The sequence below is a fragment of the Macrosteles quadrilineatus genome, unplaced genomic scaffold, assembly GCF_028750875.1.
Source record: "Macrosteles quadrilineatus isolate MER2022 unplaced genomic scaffold, UCM_ALF_1.0 Scaffold_6__1_contigs__length_79288215, whole genome shotgun sequence".
NCBI classification, from domain to species: domain Eukaryota; kingdom Metazoa; phylum Arthropoda; class Insecta; order Hemiptera; family Cicadellidae; genus Macrosteles; species Macrosteles quadrilineatus.
Genome location: NW_026542599.1, coordinates 76,171,405 through 76,191,968, shown reverse-complemented (window position 1 = coordinate 76,191,968; position 20,564 = coordinate 76,171,405). Strand labels below are relative to the sequence as shown.

Below are 20,564 nucleotides of genomic sequence, written 5' to 3'. Positions count from 1 at the left end.
GTATCAACACGCACTAATTGTTGAAAAAACTAGTCTTGAAAAATCTGGAATTAGTCTTGAAAAGTCTGGAATTAGTCTTGAATTTTATAATGAAAATAAACTAGACACCCTGGTTTTCCATGTTACTATCCATCGTCCAGCATTCATTTTGTATCCTCAACATGTTATTTTTCCACAGAGTTGAGGGCCTCATTCTCAATGTCAGTCAATGCGTACAGAGACATGCTACCTGATAAAAAAATATGTGCAATGTTGACCTATGTTGTGTTGAATATGTGGCAAGTAAAAGGTCAATGATAGATTGACAGTTTTATAAAACGTTTGTAATGATTTAAGGCTTAGTGAAAACAAAAGGTAATTACAAAATAATGGTTTGTATTTGTTCGGAACAAAACTGATTGTAAAAGTGAAACTGAGATTTTAACTTTTTTCTATTGATAGTATATGTACATTGCATTTTAGAGTATATATAGACAAACACATTATTTTGCAAAATTTAGAGTTTTATTCATAAGTTATTTTAAAAAGTGAAATATTGAATAAAAAATAAATAAAATGGGTGGAGGCTAAGTAGCAGTGTTAACATTTCTTATATGAATATAAAATCACACTCGACAAGTTTGTTAGCCCCACAAATAATAGAAACAAATCAAAACACAGTTTAGTATTTTTGTTACCATAAACTGTCAAGGCGTCGTCATGCTCAGCGTCTGCAATTAGTGTTTGATAACTTCCAAATCGCCCTGGCTAAAGAGAAACTTCTTAAATCTCATAGACAGTACGGTACACATAGTTTTGTTATTCTGGAACATTAAGCGACTTCCATCCGCCATCATTACTACTTCACTACTAGATATTTCTAAGGAACATACAGTATTATTATTTAATCCATCAAAATCATCGTCCAAGTCCTTCTTTAGCCTATTACCAGAAATGACAGGGCGGGAACGCAGAAAGGGTTTGATTGCTTCATTCCACAACGTAGATCAATTTAGGCCTATATATTTGTTATTTCCTCTAATTAAATTTATTCATTTAAAATTGTACATTTGTTGATGTATTCACTTTTTTAATAAGAAGTTATATGTAAAGTAGCGGGGAGTTGTATATTGAGCTGCGCCAAAAGACTCACATGTTCGGGAAAAAACACCGACACCAGTGGCCCTGAATGAGGTTCATACTCTCACATAGCAGCTGTTTTTTTTTTTCGTTTTGGATCATATTCAGACCACAGTATCTGTGTGTGATGTAACTTAGCCTGTCTCAAACAGAGCTATCTCACCACTCTCATTACTCAAGGTTCTTACAAGTATCACAAGAATACTTTGCCCGACAAGCTTATGTACCTATAACCACCATACCTTTTTCCATGACCAAAACCTGTGTATTTACTGTGGTTGTACCATACCAGTTTGTTTTAATTTACATCCTGATGAAAAGCAGACAACTATCACACCAACTATGCAACGCTCATAGGTGATGGCTTTGTTTCATTACCACCTTTACATGCCGTTGCTGCACAGCTGTATAGTTAGGGTTTTAGATGTAGTAACTTATCGGTTCAATGTTTTTGATTATGTTTTTTATTTCATGCAGAATGGTTAGGGGTTTCTGTAAATCCCTGCAGTCTCAACAATTCCTTTAAATTTTCTCTACATTCGACATTACTAGGAACCTTTTTCTCCTAAACTATCCTACTATTTATCAGAGTCTGATTGAAATTTGTCTGGTAACCTAGAAAAAGGTTCATAATCTTGAAGAAAACTTTTTTGTCACATCTTTGGTATTTTTATTTTCTAAGACTACGCAACTTAAAAGCTACTCTGGTAACAAAAACTCTGCAAGGTCTTCATCTCCGAACTCATCGTCAACCTGGCTCCTGCTCCGGGCCGCAGTCCGAGGTCGCTCTTGAGGACCGAGCGGATCTGAGTAGCTCGCATCTAAACAATTACAACATGTTTGCATATGACCAGAAAAAAGGAAATGCACTCTAATTTAAAGAGCTAGTTGATTTAAATATGTACGGGTTGGTTGACATTCAGTCTCATAGTAGCCTACAATTAGTAGCTGTTGAACAATTTCAACTAACTCAGCAGCTATTAGATTATTCTTGTACAAAACTTCCAAGTGTTTTTGGTTTTTAAGTTAATATCCCAAAGCTATTCCTTGGAAATACTTGTAAATTATGAAGAAAGTGGCATGCGTCGCTTAAAAGATTTTATTTCCTGGACTGATTCTTCTTAGTTTGGTTTGGTGTAACTGTCGTAAAATAACTTAAAAACAAAAAAAAAATAGGTAAAGGTTGGCTTCGGGTAGGAACTAAAAACAATGTTTAAAAAATCTGGTAAACACCCAGTGTGTAAGGTATCATAGTGAAATGTAAACTTAAATGTAGGCCTATATTCACCAATGTTCTGGAACTGACTGCGGCCGAAGCTAGGTTCTGCGCCTGACTCTAGCACAGACAGCTTGGCTTGTCTAGAGGCTGAGGTGAGGCTACCTCTGGTGGGAGGTGTAGAGTCACTGAGAGGACTGGCAACACCTTGGGACGACCTGCCACTGCTACGTCTAGAGCCTACACACAAACATTACAAGTAGTGACTCTAGCACTGACAGCTTGGCTTGTCTAGAGGCTGAGGTGAGGCTACCTCTGGTGGGAGGTGTAGAGTCACTGAGAGGACTGGCAACACCTTGGGACGACCTGCCACTGCTACGTCTAGAGCCTACACACAAACATTACAAGTAGTGACTCTAGCACTGACAGCTTGGCTTGTCTAGAGGCTGAGGTGAGGCTACCTCTGGTGGGAGGTGTAGAGTCACTGAGAGGACTGGCAACACCTTGGGACGACCTGCCACTGCTACGTCTAGAGCCTACACACAAACATTACAAGTAGTGACTCTAGCACTGACAGCTTGGCTTGCCTAGAGGCTGAGGTGAGGCTACCTCTGTTGGGAGGTGTAGAGTCACTGAGAGGACTAGCAACACCTTGGGACGACCTGCCACTGCTACGTCTAGAGCCTACACACAAACATTACAAGTAGTGACTCTAGCACTGACAGCTTGGCTTGTCTAGAGGCTGAGGTGAGGCTACCTCTGGTGGGAGGTGTAGAGTCACTGAGAGGACTGGCAACACCTTGGGACGACCTGCCACTGCTACGTCTAGAGCCTACACACAAACATTACAAGTAGTGACTCTAGCACAGACAGCTTGGCTTGTCTAGAGGCTGAGGTGAGACTACCTCTGGTGGGAGGGGTAGAGTCACTGAGAGGACTGGCAACACCTTGGGACGACCTGCCACTGCTACGTCTAGAGCCTACACACAAACATTACAAGTAGTGACTCTAGCACAGACAGCTTGGCTTGTCTAGAGGTTGAGGTGAGGCTACCTCTGGTGGGAGGCGTAGAGTCACTGAGAGGACTGGCAACACCTTGGGACGACCTGCCACTGCTACGTCTAGAGCCTACACACAAACATTACAAGTAGTGACTCTAGCACTGACAGCTTGGCTTGTCTAGAGGTTGAGGTGAGGCTACCTCTGGTGGGAGGCGTAGAGTCACTGAGAGGACTGGCAACACCTTGGGACGACCTGCCACTGCTACGTCTAGAGCCTACACACAAACATTACAAGTAGTGACTCTAGCACAGACAGCTTGGCTTGTCTAGAGGTTGAGGTGAGGCTACCTCTGGTGGGAGGCGTAGAGTCACTGAGAGGACTGGCAACACCTTGGGACGACCTGCCACTGCTACGTCTAGAGCCTACACACAAACATTACAAGTAGTGACTCTAGCACTGACAGCTTGGCTTGTCTAGAGGCTGAGGTGAGGCTACCTCTGGTGGGAGGCGTAGAGTCACTGAGAGGACTGGCAACACCTTGGGACGACCTGCCACTGCTACGTCTAGAGCCTACACACAAACATTACAAGTAGTGACTCTAGCACTGACAGCTTGGCTTGTCTAGAGGCTGAGGTGAGGCTACCTCTGGTGGGAGGCGTAGAGTCACTGAGAGGACTGGCAACACCTTGGGACGACCTGCCACTGCTACGTCTAGAGCCTACACACAAACATTACAAGTAGTGACTCTAGCACTGACAGCTTGGCTTGTCTAGAGGTTGAGGTGAGGCTACCTCTGGTGGGAGGCGTAGAGTCACTGAGAGGACTGGCAACACCTTGGGACGACCTGCCACTGCTACGTCTAGAGCCTACACACAAACATTACAAGTAGTGACTCTAGCACTGACAGCTTGGCTTGTCTAGAGGCTGAGGTGAGGCTACCTCTGGTGGGAGGCGTAGAGTCACTGAGAGGACTGGCAACACCTTGGGACGACCTGCCACTGCTACGTCTAGAGCCTACACACAAACATTACAAGTAGTGACTCTAGCACTGACAGCTTGGCTTGTCTAGAGGCTGAGGTGAGGCTACCTCTGGTGGGAGGCGTAGAGTCACTGAGAGGACTGGCAACACCTTGGGACGACCTGCCACTGCTACGTCTAGAGCCTACACACAAACATTACAAGTAGTGACTCTAGCACAGACAGCTTGGCCTGTCTAGAGGCTGATGTGAGGCTACCTCTGGTGGGAGGTGTAGAGTCACTGAGAGGACTAGCAACACCTTGGGACGACCTGCCACTGCTACGTCTAGAGCCTACACACAAACATTACAAGTAGTAACTCTAGCACAGACAGCTTGGCTTGTCTAGAGGTTGAGGTGAGGCTACCTCTGGTGGGAGGCGTAGAGTCACTGAGAGGACTGGCAACACCTTGGGACGACCTGCCACTGCTACGTCTAGAGCCTACACACAAACATTACAAGTAGTGACTCTAGCACTGACAGCTTGGCTTGTCTAGAGGTTGAGGTGAGGCTACCTCTGGTGGGAGGCGTAGAGTCACTGAGAGGACTGGCAACACCTTGGGACGACCTGCCACTGCTACGTCTAGAGCCTACACACAAACATTACAAGTAGTGACTCTAGCACTGACAGCTTGGCTTGTCTAGAGGCTGAGGTGAGGCTACCTCTGGTGGGAGGCGTAGAGTCACTGAGAGGACTGGCAACACCTTGGGACGACCTGCCACTGCTACGTCTAGAGCCTACACACAAACATTACAAGTAGTGACTCTAGCACAGACAGCTTGGCTTGTCTAGAGGCTGAGGTGAGGCTACCTCTGGTGGGAGGTGTAGAGTCACTGAGAGGACTAGCAACACCTTGGGACGACCTGCCACTGCTACGTCTAGAGCCTACACACAAACATTACAAGTAGTGACTCTAGCACTGACAGCTTGGCTTGTCTAGAGGCTGAGGTGAGGCTACCTCTGTTGGGAGGTGTAGAGTCACTGAGAGGACTAGCAACACCTTGGGACGACCTGCCACTGCTACGTCTAGAGCCTACACACAAACATTACAAGTAGTAACTCTAGCACAGACAGCTTGGCTTGCCTAGAGGCTGAGGTGAGGCTACCTCTGGTGGGAGGTGTAGAGTCACTGAGAGGACTGGCAACACCTTGGGACGACCTGCCACTGCTACGTCTAGAGCCTACACACAAACATTACAAGTAGTGACTCTAGCACAGACAGCTTGGCTTGTCTAGAGGCTGAGGTGAGGCTACCTCTGGTGGGAGGTGTAGAGTCACTGAGAGGACTGGCAACACCTTGGGACGACCTGCCACTGCTACGTCTAGAGCCTGCACACAAACATTACAAGTAGTGACTCTAGCACAGACAGCTTGGCTTGTCTAGAGGCTGAGGTGAGGCTACCTCTGGTGGGAGGTGTAGAGTCACTGAGAGGACTAGCAACACCTTGGGACGACCTGCCACTGCTACGTCTAGAGCCTGCACACAAACATTACAAGTAGTGACTCTAGCACAGACAGCTTGGCTTGTCTAGAGGCTGAGGTGAGGCTACCTCTGGTGGGAGGTGTAGAGTCACTGAGAGGACTGGCAACACCTTGGGACGACCTGCCACTGCTACGTCTAGAGCCTACACACAAACATTACAAGTAGTGACTCTAGCACAGACAGCTTGGCTTGTCTAGAGGCTGAGGTGAGGCTACCTCTGGTGGGAGGTGTAGAGTCACTGAGAGGACTGGCAACACCTTGGGACGACCTGCCACTGCTACGTCTAGAGCCTACACACAAACATTACAAGTAGTGACTCTAGCACAGACAGCTTGGCCTGTCTAGAGGCTGATGTGAGGCTACCTCTGGTGGGAGGTGTAGAGTCACTGAGAGGACTAGCAACACCTTGGGACGACCTGCCACTGCTACGTCTAGAGCCTACACACAAACATTACAAGTAGTAACTCTAGCACAGACAGCTTGGCTTGCCTAGAGGCTGAGGTGAGGCTACCTCTGGTGGGAGGTGTAGAGTCACTGAGAGGACTGGCAACACCTTGGGACGACCTGCCACTGCTACGTCTAGAGCCTACACACAAACATTACAAGTAGTGACTCTAGCACAGACAGCTTGGCTTGTCTAGAGGCTGAGGTGAGGCTACCTCTGGTGGGAGGTGTAGAGTCACTGAGAGGACTGGCAACACCTTGGGACGACCTGCCACTGCTACGTCTAGAGCCTGCACACAAACATTACAAGTAGTGACTCTAGCACAGACAGCTTGGCTTGTCTAGAGGCTGAGGTGAGGCTACCTCTGGTGGGAGGTGTAGAGTCACTGAGAGGACTGGCAACACCTTGGGACGACCTGCCACTGCTACGTCTAGAGCCTACACACAAACATTACAAGTAGTGACTCTAGCACAGACAGCTTGGCCTGTCTAGAGGCTGATGTGAGGCTACCTCTGGTGGGAGGTGTAGAGTCACTGAGAGGACTGGCAACACCTTGGGACGACCTGCCACTGCTACGTCTAGAGCCTACACACAAGGGATACAAAATTTAATTTACAAAAGTATATTCTAAACAAGTTATAGGGCAAAAATAATAACCTTGACTTTTTGGATGGGTCAGTTTTACTGGTTTTTGGGCAGAAAACCCCAAACTGAGACAATGATGATGTCTTTGCGATTGCAGGATTTGCTCTTAATTTGGCTGCAATTGCAGGATACTTTTAATACTTTTCATTGAAATAGCGACCATACAAAGTAGGTATTTTAAGCCAAGTATGAATGATGGATGAGTGATGCGATCGTGTAGTCTTGTTAGTGACTATATAAGGCTGACATATTCCTTAGACACAGAATTTAATAAATAGCCCAAACAGCTAACTAGGGTCCTACAGTTTATAGTGGAATCCAAACCACATTTTTGTCTTGGTATTAACTAATTGGTCTAATTATCAGATGATGATGATGTCTTTCCACCATCACAGGACACAGAGATCAAGTTTTCTTGATTGGTGATCTAGCGGTGAACAATTATTATACTGCTATAGCCAGAGATAATAATGATGTATTAAATTTGAATAACATGATTTTGCCGTGATCGCAGGAGATTTTCAAAATTTCACCTTGATACTGAGAGGATGGTTATGATCATTTCAGTCATGATATAAACCTTTAAAACTACATCTCAAAACTTTGCAAGTTCATAGTGTAGAACAAGGGTATCTAAGACCAATGGTAAATCTCAGGATTTTATACATTTTAGTGAAATTCCAGTTAAGTTAGAATGGTTGATAATACAGAATTTTATTTTCCTAATTCATACTCGTGACTGGATTAGTCTTACAAAAACTCTCAATTCATAAGTAGGCCTATAATTAATTTTCATTTAACTAACTGTCAGTGTAACTTTTGTAACAGTACTTTTTGGAAGAGTTAACGTATGTACAAAAGTTTTACTAACCAGTTCCAGATTGGCTGCTTCCGATTCTTTCTCTAAGCTCTTTGGCTTTTTCTGCCTTTTTCAGTTGCATCGCATAAGTAGCAGCTTCAGGCAGGCCCATGTCACTGCACATTCTGACCAGAAACTTCAAACCTGGAAACATTCAATAGGTTTAAATAAATAAATAAGGATGTCTTTACTAAGCGTTTCTATGGTAGGCCTACGCTAGGTTTTCAGAATAACTTAAGTCACCATACTAAATTACACAGTACAAGATTTAAATTGGTATTGCATAGTTTAATATGTTCCAAAACTTGGTCTCAAGGCATAATGAATAACAGCTTTCAAAGATTACTTCTTAACTGACAAAGTATATAATTCAAGAATAACAATGTCATATGACCAGAAAAATATTAATGATTGTTTAAAACAATATTATTAAATTACAAAAATACTGATTTACAATATTTAAGTTAAAAGTTACAACATATCACTCCACATTTTTACTCACATTCAATATTCTCAGGAAACTCATGCAGTATGTCCTTGTAGGTCCGGAGTGCCAGCTGATAATTGCCGCTGCGACGGTGGCACGAGCCAATCAGAAGCCTCCATTTCGGCTCGTTGGGTTGCATCAAGGCGGCTTTCTCATAGTAGGCTACTGCTTTCTCCGCGACTTGCATCGAGACAAAATAAGCTCCGAGCCAGTCAAGAACGGCAAAGTTGGATGGGAAGTAGCGGAATGACTGCAAATTGTTATCGTAACTATTAAAACACATTTAACTGGCTTATAATAAATTATTAATATATTAATAATACAAGAGAAATCCGAAAACTCCCATATTTGAAACAGAGTTCAGAAAAAATATGATTTTTTTACTAAAGCATAGACAAATTTAAGAAAATCTTCGCTGATGAGAGCTTAATGGTACATAAATCACAGTGAATAGAACATGATGGAGAGGGTGGGGGTGATTAGTATAAATTTAAGAAAAATTTAGAAGGAATTTTTCTTTAATTCTTAATACTCTTACAAAGTACCACAAACCTCAAAGTGGTAGTGATAGGCTTGCTGTTTGTCGTTTTCACCATCAAATATTTCTCCCAGCTTATGAAGCACACCAGCATCCGTCGGTATGATCCCTAGCAACTGAAGAAACCTGTAAAGCATACCATACTGTGTATAGTGTATACAGGGTGTCCCAGAACTAACTTGTTCTCATGGTGAAATTGTTCATTGTATACAAAGAAACATACGTTTCAAAGTGGACAAAAACTAAGAGGCAACTGTGTTTCTAAACATAAATCTTTAAGTGATTTCTAGTTATTTTCTCATTGAATTATTATATCCGGTTGTTACAAACCTGCAACTTTTGGCTCAAGCTTAAACGCAAACTCTTTATTAAAAATTCAAAACTTCTTTTGGTCCCAGCATAGCTGGTGAAATAGGTGAGAAGTAAAAAACTTATAAACAAAGACTAGATTATGAACAACATGATCACAAGCTCGACAAAAGTATCGGAGAGATAGTCATCAATAAGAAAGGCTAAAAGAGACTGAATTTTTATTTTTTCTAAAGTGACAATCATGAATAAATAAATGGTCTATATGAATTGATGATTGGGTTAATTAAAATGGATTTAAAATATGATGTTAATTTCAAATTGGATATCCTTAGAGAATTTAAAACTAAAATCTACGAATCTAGTATAACCCTTAAAGACCTGCAATTAAGACATAAATGGAATCAAGGCTAAAACCAAACTGTAACTACAGCCTAACATAGTCAGTTACAACCAGTAGTGATAACATAGGTAACAATCAAATCATGAACTCGAACATTGTTTATTAATCAGTAACAAAACGGTCAATGTTATCAATTGAAAGTTAAATTTCATTGTAATAAACAAAGATATAGGTTAGGTACATGCAACGTGGCCGTAGTTGACTAGAAAAATGCTGATCATCCAATTGTTAACTGGTTAAGTAAATTGAGTATGTGTATATGAAGCTAAATCGACCTACCACTCGACAGATTGGTCCACGTCTCCCACCAGCTCATGCAGATGCGCGAGCTGGTGCAGGACTTGCGGGTGATGGTTCACTATTGCGTGCAGCTTGAGAAAACAGTCTAGAGAGTCTTCAAACAAACCCATCTGCTTGTTCACCAGACCTTCAATCAGATGCAAACTTTAGTCAAAAATATCAGGTTAAAAGTTTGTGAAGGGCTTTCAATGAAAGTTAAAATAACACCTACTTGGTTCAAGAAGTTGATTAAGCACAGGTCATTTGTAAATAAATCGTGGTTAAAGTGCACACTTCAAATCATAAGGTCGCTGGTTCGATACCAACCAGGGCTAATTCTGGAGTCAGATGCAACTTATCACTGGGCTCTCAATTAACGATGTTGTTTAAAAAAAGGTTGATGTTGGATGGTAACAAGACCATAGACTTTTCCCTTACAAAAAACATAAAAATGCCAATGACGTAGGAAAAAAATTAAAAGCTTATATAAAAACTACTATTTTTACTACAGCTCCAGAATGGTATAGCTCTCTAATGATCTCCCTTAGTTAGACATAGGATTTTAGCTTCAGTATAAAATTTTAGAATATAATTCAGGGACGTCAACAATAGTGATGGTAAAAACAACCAGAACAGAGTAGATAATGGCTAGTGCCTACAAGCTCAGAAAAACTAAAACCAGCAAATCATGGCATACAGCTTAGATTGGATTTTTACATCGTTGACACACTCGGGTGCATTTTAAAGCGAATACGCATTAACAAACAATGTGTGTTGAATGAGATGACAGTCATACATACCCAGGTTGTACAGAGCCTCAGTACAGGAAGTGTCATTGTCCAGCGCCAGAGTGTAGAGCTGTTTAGCCTTCTGCTGGTCACCCTTGGCTAGACTACAGTTGCCCAGGTTGACATAAGCCGCTGCATTGTAGCCGTCCACTTCCTTGGCCATCTCCCCACACTTCTCTGCCTGCTCTAGATCTCCTTGCTACGGAGAAACAATAATATGAACCTCAATATGCAACAACTCTAATGATGTTTTTGTCACAACGCATAGTCATACTTTACAACAATGTCTTCATAACAATTCTACCCTTTCTTTTGTTTGCCTATCCACCATCTGTTTCGGGCGCCTATTTTAAAATTTTGAAAATTTGGGAGGGTAAAACCAAACCATAGATAAAACAGACTTCCTTAGTAGATTTGTCATCCTTATCAGGATCAGGTGAGGATAATTTTATAGTTGGTTCCGTCCGGTAAACATTAGGGGTGGTGTTTTGTTGTCAATTTGTGCCTTGTTATTTCCGTCATTTAAAAACCTCATTAAACCAAATAAAACTGACTAATCATAAACAACAACTCGTCCAATATTTTCTACCTTATTTTTTGTTTCTGAGACGGTTGAGGTGAACTAAAAGATTATATAGCTTACAATAAGTTGTTCTATCAGTTTGACTTGGTTAAAAGGTCAGCTTATTCAGTCATTTACATCAGCGCAATCGGTTGGTCAGTTAATTCTACCATGATGATTGCAAAACTGACGTAATTTTTAATACAGGGATGGAATGTCCAGTATTATCAATGGTCAAAGGTAAAACTGATTTTACCTTAGTGAGCTATCTCGGTGATGCTAAAGATACTGCAGTATTTGAGTAAATAGTTGTGCCATTGAATGTGTTGAATGTGATGAAATTTCTGGAGGTTATAAAACCTTTAAAAGGCATTGGCTAGTAATTTCCACCGAAATCTAGTTGATGTAAATTCTGGCAATGGCTTACCAAGAAATGAACAAATGCCATGTTGGAGGCAGCGGTGCTCGCTACTTTGCTCTCCTTGCGCTGGAAGGTCTTGAGAGTGTCCATCGCCTGTGCAATGTCCTTCTGTTTCAGGAACATCACTGCCTTGTTGATCTCCAAGTCTCCGGCCAGAGGAGCGTAGATGGAGCTGTTGATAGCCTCCACACACCAGTTGTATCCTGGAAAAAGAAGATGGATTTTTTTAAATAGATTGTAATTTTAACATAGTTGTCTGTTACAATGGACCAACCTAAAAACCAGATAATGCATTAAAAATCTGTGGCGGCGTTGAGACCTAGAAGTTACTGTTACAGCTAGGTGCCAACAGGAGTAAGAATTGGGTGTATTTATAAAACTTACAGTACTACTGAAAATTGTACTGAACATTGGAATTCATGATAAACATTAGGCCTAGTGTTATTTGGGTGCTAGTTAATAAGAGACCATTGCTAGTAACAACTTTTTTTGTTACAGCCATTATGTTATGAACAATGTTCGTAGAAATTTCATGCTCTTAAAAATGTATACAAAAACAGGTTAACGTCATCTGAGTTAGGAAGCAATCGAAATGTAAGCCGATTTCGTTCAGCGAGTTCCTAGAAGATGAAAAAGCAGACTGGGCCATATTTCTCCTACTGATGACTCTTAACAGCATCTCATGATGAAAACTGAATACATACAACAGTAACAGCACAAAACAAATGATTCCATTGCAAGAGACTTACCTGCAGTGAAATTGTCCTCGATGACTGGAGCTATGAGCTTTGCTGCCGTCAGAATACTTCTCTCCGCTTCCCTCTTCATCTGTTTTTCCAAAGCATGCAAACTATCTGTCCTGATAGCCTCCAGTACTAAGTTGGAGGCAGGATCATCCTGAAAGAAGAAATGAAAATGAAAACACAAACAACAAACAAATTTTGTTTGGCAGTGGAGATGCATACCAGGATAATTTTATGGCCTAGTTCGCTGACAGATATCAAATGCCTAGTGAGTATACACTGCTAGTTTATGAGTGTTTTAAACTCCTCTTTAGTAATTGAACATTTGCCAAAACCAAATCACTTTGCTGTATTTAAACAAATTATTGCAGTTTAGTTATGACTGATGTGAACACTCACCGATGTTGGTATGTACTTTTCGTCATCGTCAATGTCCAACACCACCTCCAGTAGCATCTGAAACCCTTGCTTCATCCTGTCCTTGTCATCAAGTGCGTAATAGCAGACTATAGCGTGGAGCCCTGCAAGCAGACTCGGATGGTAGAGTGAAATTTAATTTAATGTTGTCATGATGTAGAGTTTAGAGTTAAAGATAATTATATTAGCCTACATCTAATTGTTAAGTACATAAGAGCATGATGAAACAGGACTTCAAAAGCAATACTTTCTTAGATTAGTACAGTCATAAAAAATACAAATAAATATTCCAACAATAAATAACTTATGAAATTGAATGCATATTAGTATTGAAGTTATTTGGAAGAATGTACAGTAAGTAACCATCCCAAAACGTGATATAATATTACTAATATACTAGTGGCTTGTAGGGGCAATAGCCCCTATATACAGTATATGTAATATATTCTAATAATTATTTTGTACAAATTATTTGTCTCATGGGTTACCGTACCCTACCTTGAATTATCGTTTAAATTTTTTGTATATTATAATAATGTATAACAGTTATCACATACCTGCATAATTCATTTTTATGTCTGCTCTGTTTAGGATAAAAATTCAAAAGGACTCTTCATGTGGTGGGTTTGTAACATAAATTTTCTAATCATAATACAGCAAAAGAACATTTTCAATAATCTTCACTATTAATTAAATATATATACATTTTTTTTAAATATAGACAAATTCACTTAGAAAAACACAACACATAGAGATAATGTCATCTTCCAAATTGTAAAATACTAAATCTGTAACAAAATCTCTCTGAAAACAACATTTGTTGTGTAGTATCCATTTTGGTCCATTCCTTGGTCTTTATTTGTTTCTATTTCTATTTTAACGTCATCTGGCCGCTTTACCCGGCTAAAAGCAACATAAAGTTGACCATGGGTAAACACTGTTTTTTTTTTCAAATAAATTCCAACTTTTGGGAAGGTTTGGCCTTGCGCTTTATTTATAGTAATGGTGAAAGATAATCGCAATGGGAATTGAATCCTTTGTAAATTTAAAGGGCATATTAGGATCTGTAGATATTAGTTTTATTTTTGGCATGAAAAATATGTTCCCTTTCCCTACTCCAGTAATTACTACTAACTTTACACTTTTTTCAGACATACCCAACACAACCAATCGTACTCCATTAACTAATCCAGACCCTATTTCTTATGAGCATCACTATTGAACCAACTTTTAAAACTAATTTGTGTAGTGGCATTCCAGATGGTGTAATTGAATTTATAAACTCAATTGGTATATTCAACCTCTCTGTAGGGTCTTCTGAAACTACTTCATAATTACTGTAGTAGATTTTTAATACTTCTTCATTTAAATTATCACAATGGTCATTTAAAGGACATACAATTATTTGATTGGAGTAGTTTTGAATATTTTCTGGATTTATTGAGTTGCCATAAACAATTGCACAATCAGAGAGAACAAAGTTATCTGGAATGTCAATTGCCGGTGTTGCCCTATTGCTCTCTAAGATTCCATTACCTAATATAAGCGTAGAAGCCAATCACAAAATGCTGTTTCATTTTCATTTGCACGTATGTTTACTTTCAAATGCACTATAGTTACATACAATACATATATTACATACTACCTTTAACACTATTAATACAACTTTTGTAGCCAATAGTCAATGATATTACCATATGCTTTAAATAAATCTAAACCACATGTTTTAAAGTAAACAAATCGGACATGACCTGGATTCCCATGCTATTTAAATGTGATTTATTTTATCCTGTAATAACCTTTTGGTGCATAAGTAAGAAAAATGAGTATTTTTCCCCAAAACTTCATGCCCAGACCTTTAAAATGAGACCCCTCCCAGCTTTCTACGGCCTCCAGTTCGCTCACAATTTCATTGTAAAATTTTGGGCTTACGGAATTAGATATATAGATTATTTTTTATTACATTTTGCCCTTATGACTATGCCAATAACCGCCCATTTCCACTATAAACGTTAAGTTTTTATCAAAACCAGTTTTTGTTTTGTCAAAACTAATGAGAACCGCAGAGAAGTAAGGTGCAGAGGAAAAATTGTAGCACATTCAACATTCAATGGTAGACTTAAGTGGTGTCTAGCACTCGTCGCTGGGGTCTAGGGCAAAGTCCAACATCGCCCCCTTGCCCTTACGCACTAAAACGATGACGGTGGAGGGCCTTGCGCCCTTTGCGATTGGAATTTTTCTACAGTGCTCGCCGCTTAGGCTCTTCCATGCTCGTCACAAGTATTTCCGGCACAACAAACTACAGATGAAAGCGCAGTCTTCCCATAAGTAAGTTTCCTCTGTACCTTACCACTATGTGCGAGAGCAGTAGGTACTGACCTGCCTTGAAGTCTGGTTTCTCCTGCATGATGTACTCAAAGCTGGTGCAGGCGTCGCTAAATTGGCCCATCTTGACAAACAGAATACCTATATTGTGCATTATCTTGATCCTGCAAGAACAAAAAACTAATTGGGGATATACTAAAAAATTGGAAAATTTGCAATGCAATTGCAACAAACTTGGTATGCTAGAGGTTGAGGAAATGTATATTCAAAACTTAAAAATCAATGTAAAACAAATATTAAGGATGAAAGTTAAAAAAAATAAGTGTGAAGTAGAGGGGGGGTGTTTGTTAACAAACTCGCATGATATCAAGTTATCATTTACCTCAAGTCCTTATGTGTGTTTGGCACTTGGTCCAAAGCCATCCGATACATCTTGATGGCCTTCGGATACTGGCCCAACTTGACGTAGATGTTTCCGATGTTCACCTTGAGTTTGTTGGAATTGTGGAACATCCTGTTCTTTGTTATCACCAGATAAGTGTTGATGGCCTCGGAATACATCTCGTTGGCCGCGTACTGACTCGCCAAGTTAAACAGTACCTGTAATTACATTGATACAAGGTAAATTCAGGCTTTTTACATTTGAAATAGAAAACTGAAAACTTGCGGCACAGATGAATATTTATTTTAGATTGACTGTATTTACAGCTTCTGTGGTAGATGTATTGGTAACTTAGGTCAATGTTTACTGGCCAAAAAGGATTTCTAGGTACCGATATATTAGGTGTTGATCTAACTAAATGGCAAATGGAAAGATAATCATTCTTCATGTACCTATAAGTAAGTTGCATTTCTGGCCATATTTTATATATTTATATTCATGTTGATAAAACAAGTTTGTTATACAACGGGATGTTTCCGTATTATGATTTATGAGTGTAGGCCTATTTATTTGCAAATTAAGAATAAGAAGCAGGCTGTTCAAGAAATATAGCCTTAATTAAAATTTTTCTGCAAGGATTGGGATTAGTTTTACCAACAGAAAATGTTGGCAGTTTTGAAAGAAAATCCAAAACAAAGAACTTTATGATTTAGAGATAACCAGATAACAGATTAGTACAGTTTGTTTCATGGAAAGGCCAGGATTTTTATTCTGTAAAAAAATTCATTCTACAAAAAAAGGTTACCGGTATAGTGTTTGCAAGTATAGTTTTAAGCTATAAATATTATAAACATATCTAGGGAGTCCATCCAACCAAGAAACTGGAAATTGTACTTAAATTTTAAAGACCTAGAATAAAAGTATGTAAATTGTATGTAGATCCTGAATAGGTCTAAGAAATTTTAACGCTAAAATAAACACAGCCTATAGCTATGTCGTCTGGCTGTGTATTTATCACTGGCACTCCATTTGGCTCCATCACTCTTTTCTCTTCAAATAAAAAAATCATACAACCGTAAGAAATAATTATGAGGTTAGTATATGATTGTAGAGGATGAACAAAATTGCATTGGCCACAGGAGATTACAACAGAATGTGCTGCAATCACGGAAAATGTTACAATATTGTGTCGCTGTAGTCAATCACCAAATGCTGCTCCATGATCCCTGTCACGCTTTTCCAATTTTTCGGTGATTTTGCTATTTTGCATATAGGCCTAGTTTAAGACGCATGTCCATTCCATTTAATCAAACAAACAATAAAAGAAACTTGGCACCCAGGCATGGATTTACGTATACTAACGTGTAGCCATCCTCAGGTCATGCTGCCAATAGGCCCGTACCCTTTTGGGACCAATGAATTTTAACGTAAATCCCTCTTTTCTCAGTACTTTTACCAAAAACCAATGATGCCGTTGTCTTCAAAACGCATCAATAGTTAAATCCTCATAAACCTGCGTATCTTAAACTTATTGGTTTATTCTATTTGTCTAAAGTGCACACCTACAGAGAACGTAAGGTCCAGATTGTGAGTATCAGAGAGTCCAGCTTGCTCCTGCAGTCGGATCAAGTTCCGCTCCTTAGTCGAGGCTTCCTTCGCCTTGTCCAAGGCTTGTCGCAGTTGCTGTTTGCTGGCAGCCAAACACGACTCATCAATCAACTCGGTGATTCTACGTTCTAGCTTCTTTATTTTGTCTTCAGGTCTAAAAATCAAGATAAATTTTACTCAAAATGTTATTTTCCACCATAGATGATGTTACTGAAACAGTTGATATGTCATCAAAGATGCCTGCTTACAATAAGTCATCCCATCAAATTGACTTGGTAAAAATAAGGTTTACGTATTTGACAAATCAGTATTTTACATCACCGCACTCTGTCAAAGACTCAATACAACTAAGTCCGTTTTGCTTCTAAAACTGTTGACAGCTTATAAGGTGATGGAATATCATGTTCAACCAATCAAAGGTAAAACATAAATTTTCCTTAACCAAGTTACAAGCAGCAAGACCTCGGCATACTTATATATATAATAGCAAAAAAAACAAAATATGTTTAAAAATCTAACACAACAGATTTTAAATGCAGGACATGTACTCACTTTTCCTCCGCCTTGGCGTGTACCAGTGGTGGGGCCGACGCTTGGTTCAGTGGGTCAAACACAGACCCAGCACGTCCCGCGGATGTGTACCCGGCGCCTCTAACAGCAGTCATTGGCCGGGTCACTGGGTCCTGACCCGTCATCACCCGGACTGAGCCCTCCCTGTACTGTAGACAAATCCTGTATTAAAATACTCCTACAGTACATTCAGGGCCAGGTAGAATAAATTAAGTCACATTTGTTGTTGACAGTAGCTCGTCCTGTGAGTAGAAGGCTTGGTCCAGAAGTCGTTGTCAGCTGCTTCTTGATCAGTCTGGGCAGTTTTCTCTTCCAGTGGTCTGGTTGGTTATGTTGAACATTAAAAAAAATTAATTAAAGTTTCCTTTAGTGTGGTTTAATTTATTTTTCTGGTTGACCCAGCAGTTTTTTTAGTACAAAGCCTCTAATCTTTAGTCACTCTAACCAAAGAATTACTTATCAGCACTAAAGGCATTATCTTTAAATATTTTGTCTCGTCCAACTAAAAACTATATTGGCTTATGAAATAAAACAAAGTGATTGTAGCCTAATACCATCTGAATATGTATTTATCTTTGCTTCAATCACAAGTATTGTAAATATTAGAAACAAAGGTTTGGACTAAATATGTTGAACCCTAAGAAAAATATAGGCTACAAAATACTTGATAGAAGCATGATGGAAACAGAACGCAGATTGAATCTAAAGAATTAACTGACTATAAACACAATAGATATGTAAAGGTACTATGATCTAGTTTGAAAAGTGTCAATCTTTTCAGCCTCTGGATTGCTTATATAATCTAATAGATAATGTAAGCTCTTACCTTAGCAATCCTTATTATGGTTGTCCGATATTAATTTCGAACCCGTAGGTCCATCTTCAGTCGGATGTTTAGGTAGAGACCAAATGCTTATTATAAAATCCACCCGATGGGCTTCGTAGAAATGTTGACATTTAACACGAACACGATACACATTACAATTGACAAAAATAATATACGGAGTTTAGGGATAAAAACCATGGTTTTATAAAACAGTGGGATAACCTCAATTCAGTCAGGGAACACGCTGCCGGCAGAACTCCGTGTATCGTGTTCGTGTTAAATGTCAACATTTCTACGAAGCCCATCGGGTGGATTTTATAATAAGCATTTGGTCTACCTAAACTTCCGACTGAAGATGGACCTACGGGTTCGAAATTAATATCGGACAACCATAATAAGGATTGCTAAGGTAATAGCTTACATTATCTATTTGAAAAGTGGTTGATCTAAAATAAATCTTCAGGTATTAGCCCTTATATCTTACCCCAGAAGATGTTCCAAATCGCATAGCTGTTCCAGGTTTTGATGTTAACTGAAAACACAAAATATGTTTAATAAGAATCCAACACACAATTTAATTTTATTTGTATATGCCTATTTGTGTTGAATTCTCATGACCAGTAAACAATGTTCCTAATTTTAATTTTGCACAACTCGAATATTCAATGATGAAATATAATAAATAACTTAAATGGCTGATTAAAATTAATTCATTGTTGGTAAACATTACTGATTATCATCTACAATGATTCAGGAAAACATCACACTATTAAATACAAAACTTACCAATCCAGGCCTTTTGCTGTATGAAGAGCGAAGGGCAATCTGCACATACTCGTCCTGGTCTAAATCTTTTGTGTTGAACAGAGGAGATGGGAAATCATTGAAACCAGAATAAAGATCTTCTTCTTCATCATCCGGGACAAATCGTATTGTTTCCATTGTGAATCACAGTTTTCTCAAACTGTACACAGCCTAAATTGCAACAAGATAACTGATACAGTATCAGTTAGTTTTAATAGGTAGACTTCCGTAACTTAGGCTAGGCCTATCTGTTGGCACAAACAACCGAATGAAGATATCAATCGATATATCGTTTGGTTAGTTAGGTAAAATTAACCTAACCTATAACTAACCAAACGATATTTGAATAAAACAATCGATTAATCAATATTTTCATTCGGTTGTTTGTGCCAACAGATACGGATGTCTTACCCGTTTTAATAAAACACTGGACCATCAAAAATGTTATTTAATATACAGCCTGATATACTGTAGATTTAAAACATTTAAAGAAACATTGGGATGCACATTACTTTAAGTCCTACACTCATTCGAATGAAAATATCGATCGATACATCGATTGTTTCATTCAATATAGGCCTATTGTTTGGTTAGTTAGGTAAGGTTAAGCTAACTTAACTAATCAAACGATATATCGAATGAAACAATCGAATAATAGATATTTTCATTCGAATGAGTGTAGGACCTAAAGTAAAGTGCAGCCCATTGGGCCCTCGCAAAAAAGTGCAGCTTAGGTCTAGTTGCAAAGGGCAACACATAACTTAGTGGAAGGACTAAATTTACATGGATTTCACTATGAACCTAATCGCTGATACTGCAGAATAATTACATAATCACAAGTTACCACAAAAATATAAATTCATAGGCCTAACTAATGTTACCCACCAACAGAATAAAAGTGTATTTAACATAAAACCAATAACAATAAGGTATAACTTATCTAAATTTAAAACAATTGTTAATTAAACGTAGATTATATAGGTTGTAACGCATTTTAAAGCTAAATAAATTAGTGGTTTACTCACTAAAGAAAAAGATTTTAATAAAGCATACTTTGTTATTGTGTTTTGTTGTTACCATTTGTTTTGTTTGTTCTTGTTGTGATGTGATGTTGACGTTTTTGTTGGAATAGAATAGGGTTACCATGGAGACGACAAAGAGTAGTGATAAAGTTCATTCATGGATCAGTAATAAAATAAACCGAGCGTTGGTTATGGATTTTTTATGTTTCACCAATACATGTATTCGATCGATAACTAAACTCATTAACCCCTTAACTTTCTGCATTAACTATAACAATTTATGGAGTTGAAAAT

The 20,564-nt window shown here is 39.2% G+C and overlaps 1 protein-coding gene across 1 annotated transcript; it reads right to left on the bottom strand.

Moving 5' to 3' along the window:
* Positions 1-1,777: 1,777 nt before the first annotated feature.
* Positions 1,778-20,359, bottom strand: LOC128997649 (intraflagellar transport protein 88 homolog). The gene is made up of 38 exons (XM_054423287.1): positions 20,274-20,359; positions 19,231-19,419; positions 18,929-18,976; positions 17,601-17,767; positions 17,007-17,202; positions 15,441-15,658; positions 15,113-15,222; positions 12,716-12,837; positions 12,323-12,470; positions 11,580-11,776; positions 10,603-10,789; positions 9,803-9,950; positions 8,826-8,937; positions 8,289-8,523; positions 7,799-7,930; positions 6,737-6,867; positions 6,463-6,571; positions 6,349-6,423; positions 6,201-6,275; positions 5,997-6,127; positions 5,723-5,831; positions 5,553-5,683; positions 5,279-5,387; positions 5,109-5,239; positions 4,835-4,943; positions 4,721-4,795; positions 4,535-4,647; positions 4,391-4,499; positions 4,221-4,351; positions 3,947-4,055; positions 3,777-3,907; positions 3,503-3,611; positions 3,333-3,463; positions 3,059-3,167; positions 2,889-3,019; positions 2,615-2,723; positions 2,408-2,575; positions 1,778-1,940 (listed from the first exon to the last, which is right to left on the bottom strand). The coding sequence occupies exons 2-38, from the start codon at positions 19,384-19,386 to the stop codon at positions 1,819-1,821; spliced, it is 4,833 nt and encodes a 1,610-aa protein (XP_054279262.1). The 5' UTR covers positions 19,387-19,419; positions 20,274-20,359; the 3' UTR covers positions 1,778-1,818.
* Between the last annotated feature and the right edge of the window lie 205 nt (positions 20,360-20,564).

What these genes read in the sequence shown, in the direction of transcription:
- LOC128997649 (XM_054423287.1), bottom strand. Translation starts at nt 19,386, where the DNA reads ATGGAAACAATACGATTTGTCCCGGATGATGAAGAAGAAGATCTTTAT. An exon ending in ACCTCTAGACAAGCCAAGCT is followed by an intron (nt 4,796 to 4,834) that starts GTCAGTGCTAGA and finishes GTTTGTGTGTAG; the next exon opens with GCTCTAGACGTAGCAGTGGC. An exon ending in CAGTGCTAGAGTCACTACTT is followed by an intron (nt 4,056 to 4,220) that starts GTAATGTTTGTG and finishes GTTTGTGTGTAG; the next exon opens with GCTCTAGACGTAGCAGTGGC.